Genomic DNA, 4,996 nt, shown 5'->3' on the forward strand with positions numbered 1-4,996 from the left:
GGAGATTTTATTTGTAGACTCGAGGATTTCCCTGCCCATTCCTCGGGTTCAGCTAATTGCGCGATCTCAAGCTCTCCTCACACCACCTGTGACAAGAGACCTCAGTGTTAAGCGCGAAGACCGCCCCCAGGAGGCGCTGTCGTTTGGAGAGGGGGCGCAGGGACAAGGGTGTGGTGGTGTGTCTGTGGCAGGTTGGACATGGTGGTTTTGCTGAAGGGAAAGCCTCCCTTTAAGCTGGACCCCTGGGGCCAATCACCTCCTTACTTTCATGGGATTTCACATCTCCCATGGAGGGGCTGGAGTATTTTCTTCTTCTTTTGCTAAGGAAATTTTTGTTCAGAGTAAATCTTATGTGAAGCCATGAATAAATCAAAACTAAATGGAGAATTGGTTTCATTTAAGAGGGAATGGGATGCAGCAAAGCCCTTCTTGATTACCTTCCTCCTCCCATATTGGGTAAACCCACTTACTTAGACCTCTGGCTGTGAGATTCAGAGCCATAGCAGTTGCCACCCCTTCTGAGGTTCCCAGGTAGTGAGATGACCCACCTCAGAACTGACACTTCCAGTCCCCCTTCTTCCGCAGAGTCCCTAGTTGCATCCTCAAAGGCCTCAGCCTAGCCACTACCCTGTTCTGTGGCCTTGGCCTTGTTCTGGGCATGAAGACGGAGTCTCCCAGCACTGCCAGCTACAGCCCTCAAGACACTGGACCCTGAGCCCTCTTGCTCCAGGCCTGCATCTCATGCTGGCTGGGCAGAGACATTGTCCACCCACCTCCTATGGATGGTACTTAGGCATCTTGTAAGGACGCAGAGCAGAAGCGGGTGCAGCGACGCTTGACCCAGCGCAGGGCAGAGGTTCTGCACATCACCCGGGGTGCAGGGAGGTGGATTCGTGTTGGCAGCCCCTCAAACCACATACACTGGGCACCTACATCCAGCTGCTTTATGTTCCCCTTGGAAATTCTGTGCTGATGGTTCTTCAGGAGGATGACTTGGGGGTCCCCAGAGGATGGTTGCCTCCTCTGGGCTCCATTGTTCAGGCCATGACCCCTTGATGTCGTTGGAACCTCAGGCTCTGCCTCCTCTTCTTTCCATGGCACTGCTGCAGGTGACCCCTTTGCCTTGTAATGCATCCCTGACTCCACCTTGGGCTTCCACTCACTGGGCTCTGTCTCCCTGTATTTTCCTATGTACTCTAATTTCTTGGTTTCCAGTTTCTTCTTGGGGTACCTAGCCTCCTGGAATTCTTCATTATATTGTTTCACTTTATTGCATACATTGCTGTCCCTGGCAGGGAGAGGAAAGGCAATTAGCAGAGCAGGACTAAAGCCCTGGTCCTCTAGCCTAGCCCTGAGACAGTTGCTATACAGCCAGCCCAGGAGAGCCTGTTAAGAAAGGTAGAGAGGACCTGAAAACAAACTTCTCTACTACCCAGAGGCCTTGTGCCTCATGGCAGGGGATGTGATAAGTATTGGCGGAGGGATGTGAGAGGTTGGGAAGGTGAAATGTATGGCTAGTGGTTAGGACACCGAGGATGTATATTGTCTGCATCTGCCACTAGGTTAGGGTTCTGTCTCTCTGGACTTCAGTTGAGAGGTTGAACAGTCCAGTGTTTTTTTCCAATGGTGTTCCAAGAAACCTAGGGCTCTGAGGAGATGTCTCAAATGCCTCCCACCTTCCCTTCAACACAATTAGGCTTGGGGACAGATATTTGAAGAGAGGTTCCACTGCTTTAAAAAAGATGGAAAACTGTGGGACTAGATGATCCTGATTCTTCTGGCTCTGTATTTCCTTTTTTTTTTTTTTTTTTTTTTAAGTTTTATTTTGTCGATATACATTGTGGCTGATTATTGCTCCCCATCACCAAAACCTCCCTCCCTTCTCCATCCCCCCTCCCCCCCAACAATGTCCTTTCTGTTTGCTTGTCGTATCAACTTCAAGTAGTTGTGGTTGTTATATCTTCTTCCCCCCCACCCCCCTGGTTTGTGTGTGTGTGTGAGTGTGTGTGTGTGTGTGTGTGTGTGTGTGTGTGTGTGAATTTATATATTAATTTTTAGCTCCCACCAATAAGTGAGAACATGTGGTATTTCTCTTTCTGTGCCTGACTTGTTTCACTTAATATATATAGCTCTGTATTTCCTGATTGCCTGCATCTAGAAGGCCAAATCAGAAAGAAGAGCCCAGAGAGGTGGAGTTAACAAAGCTATTACATGCTGGAAGGAGACTTTCCCAAAGGGTGTCTGAAATAGATTGAGCCACCTGCAAAGCCCCCAGTGGCAGCACCATCCTAGCTGAGTGTGTGTGGAGAGAGATGAGCCCTCAGGTTCAAGATCATGGCGATACTGATGATGGTAATGGCCACCTCTGATTGAGTGGCCACTCTATGTCAGGCCCAGCATCCTCACAAGAGTTCTGCAAAGGAGGAGGCAGTGAAGCAGCAGAGTGGCTTGTAGAGCACAGGCTTTGGAGTCAGACAAATGGGGGTTCAGATTTTGCTTCTGCCTCTTACTATCTACGTCATTTGGCCAAGAAATTTAACCTCTCAGGTTAGTTTCCTTACCTGTGAAACTGGGATAATTCTACCTACCTTATAGGATTGTTGTGAAGAATAAACTAAATGGGAAAGTACTCATAAAGTGCTTAGCACAGTAGCCAGCATTTAGCAGGCATCTTATCAGTGTTAGATTTCTTAATATTCAGATGTGACTTACGAACCTCAGCAAGCTTAACTAATCCTTAGACTTCAGAGACCAGTCTGCAGGTGAATCTCTGGGCTGTGTTGACTTGAGAGGGCAAGAAGGAGGAGTGACCTGTCTCACTCAGTGCCTCAGGTTGTGATTAGGCCCATAATTGTATGATTATGACCATTGTTTTCACCACAGCTCTGATATCAGATAGGAATGGCTTCAAATCCTAGCTCTGCCACTTACCAGTCCAGTTAACTGAGACAATTTTCCTCACCTCTTGAGCCTCAGCCCCCCATCAGTAAAATTGGGATAACTAATACCTTTCTCACAGAGCCTTTGTGAAAATTAGACCTGGTCTCTAAATTCCTGAGCACAATCCCTGTTCCCAGTAAAGACAGCTGTTGGGTCCGTCGTGAGGGCCACGGGCAGGCCGAGCTCACCCAGAGGAGATGTGGAAGATATTTGGAACACTGAGCAATGAATTCCGATATCTTTTGGCCAGGTAGTACAGTTTTTGGATCCGGCGGTTTGAGCTCTTGAGTAGCTTCAAGAGCGACAAGTTTTTTAACACCTGCCAAGGAGAAGAAACCAGAAAAATAAAAGCTTCAGCCTTCCTGAGATAGCCTCCTACTCCCCTGGCTACCTCTGGTTCAGCTCAGCTCAGGGCTGGGCTGCTGCCTCCTTCTGGGTCAGTCAGCCTGGCAATTAGCAGAAGCACGGCCTGGGTACTCAGGTTCCTGGGCCAAAATGGGCCATCTCACCATTCTAAGTCGGTTCCACTCAATTACTTTTCTGACAGGCTGCTTTATGTTGTCCTGCAGTTCCTCATCTTGCATCTGAGGGACAGAGAGAGAGAGCTAACACAGGAGGAATCCCCCTGAACGCCTCCCATCTTGCCCCTCTGTTTAGCTGAGCGTGGTTTCACCAAACCTAAACTGGGAGTTTTGTTGCCTTAGTTTGGGGAGATTACTCTCCTGGCCTCCCTTCACCCCTCACCTTCCTCCCCCCTCTCCCCACCTCCGGCTGGAAGGCCCCTGTCCTTGGTGTGGCTGGACTCTTTGTAAGGCCCATTCTAGGGGCTTATCCCCAGGGTCCAGTTCAAAGTCTGACCTTGGAAACTTCACTATTCTTGGGCCTCTTCTTTGCTGATGGACTCATGCTGGGCTGTGAGGGCTCAAAGACAGCGAGAGCAAAAATGGTACCAAGTACCACCTGCGCCCTGCCCCTCTCAGTTCAGCCAGCAATCAGGCTTGGGATCAGATGGTACTGCTGGAGCTCTCAGGGAGGGTAGCTGTGACATCATTGAAATGTGTCACAGCAGCAGGGCTGGGTTTCCAAGGAGTATGTGTGTGGCAGGGGTGGAGGGTGAGAAGGAAACTCCTATCTGTGGAGAAACAGACAGTAGGTGACAGGCAGCAGTGTATATTGTCACAACCTCCCTGTGAGGTAAGACGATTATCCTCTCTTTTTTAATGATGAAGCCAAGGTTAAAAGAGATTAAGTAATTTACTCAAGGTCTCACAGCTGGATATGGTAGAGCTAGAAACCTAAGGTGTGACGGTCAACCCATGAAACCAGGGGTTCCCAAACAGTGCTCATCTATCCACTCATGCCTCATGTATTGACTGGGCACCTGCTACATGCCAAGTGCTTTTTCTAAGCACTGGAGTAAAAGAAAACTCTTACTCTCAAGGAGATTACTTTCTAGTGGAGGGGAAACAAAACATTGTGTACTTGTGAATGTTTAATAATTGGCTGTCTGAAACAAAGTGTATATGTGTTTATTTTAATTTTCCTTATAGAAATCTACAAATAATAATAAAATTTTACAATATTCTTTATTTTAAATTTCATTAGCCATTTACTTCTTAGAGTGTTCTGCTTTTCTTGAATTTTGCCTAACTCTTCTATCCATAACCAACCTATGGAACCATAATGGATAAACAAGTGTGGTATTTCCATTTATGCTAAAGAGTAAGAAAAAGTGAAACAACAAAGATGTTGGAATTTCACTCATTCATCAATCACCTGATTGACTTATTTGAACTGGATCATAATTTTTGAATACTGGAAGTATATTTTCTCCGTTTTTGTTTTTGTTTTTTTTTTACTATTTACAATGAAACAGCTATAGACATGACACCTGTTTACATTTAATCTGCATTATTAACATTTTCTCCACTGCTTTCTTAAAGCTAGTCCAGGGGTCAGCAAATTTCTTCTGTAAAGGGCCAGATAGTAAATATGTTAGGCTTTCCAGGCCATATAGTTGTAACTACTGAACTCTCCTGGTATAGAGTGAAAGCAA

The 4,996-nt window shown here is 46.7% G+C and overlaps 1 protein-coding gene across 1 annotated transcript; it reads right to left on the reverse strand.

Annotated features, from left to right (window-relative positions):
- On the reverse strand, positions 1-3,846 carry TP53TG5 (TP53 target 5). Its single transcript, XM_063089941.1, has 5 exons — positions 3,799-3,846; positions 3,450-3,524; positions 3,129-3,259; positions 774-1,288; positions 1-86 (listed from the first exon to the last, which is right to left on the reverse strand). Exons 1-4 carry the CDS (start codon positions 3,844-3,846, stop codon positions 790-792), a joined length of 753 nt encoding a protein of 250 aa, XP_062946011.1. The 3' UTR covers positions 1-86; positions 774-789.
- Between the last annotated feature and the right edge of the window lie 1,150 nt (positions 3,847-4,996).

Source organism: Cynocephalus volans, chromosome 1 (genome assembly GCF_027409185.1).
Source record: "Cynocephalus volans isolate mCynVol1 chromosome 1, mCynVol1.pri, whole genome shotgun sequence".
Taxonomy (NCBI): domain Eukaryota; kingdom Metazoa; phylum Chordata; class Mammalia; order Dermoptera; family Cynocephalidae; genus Cynocephalus; species Cynocephalus volans.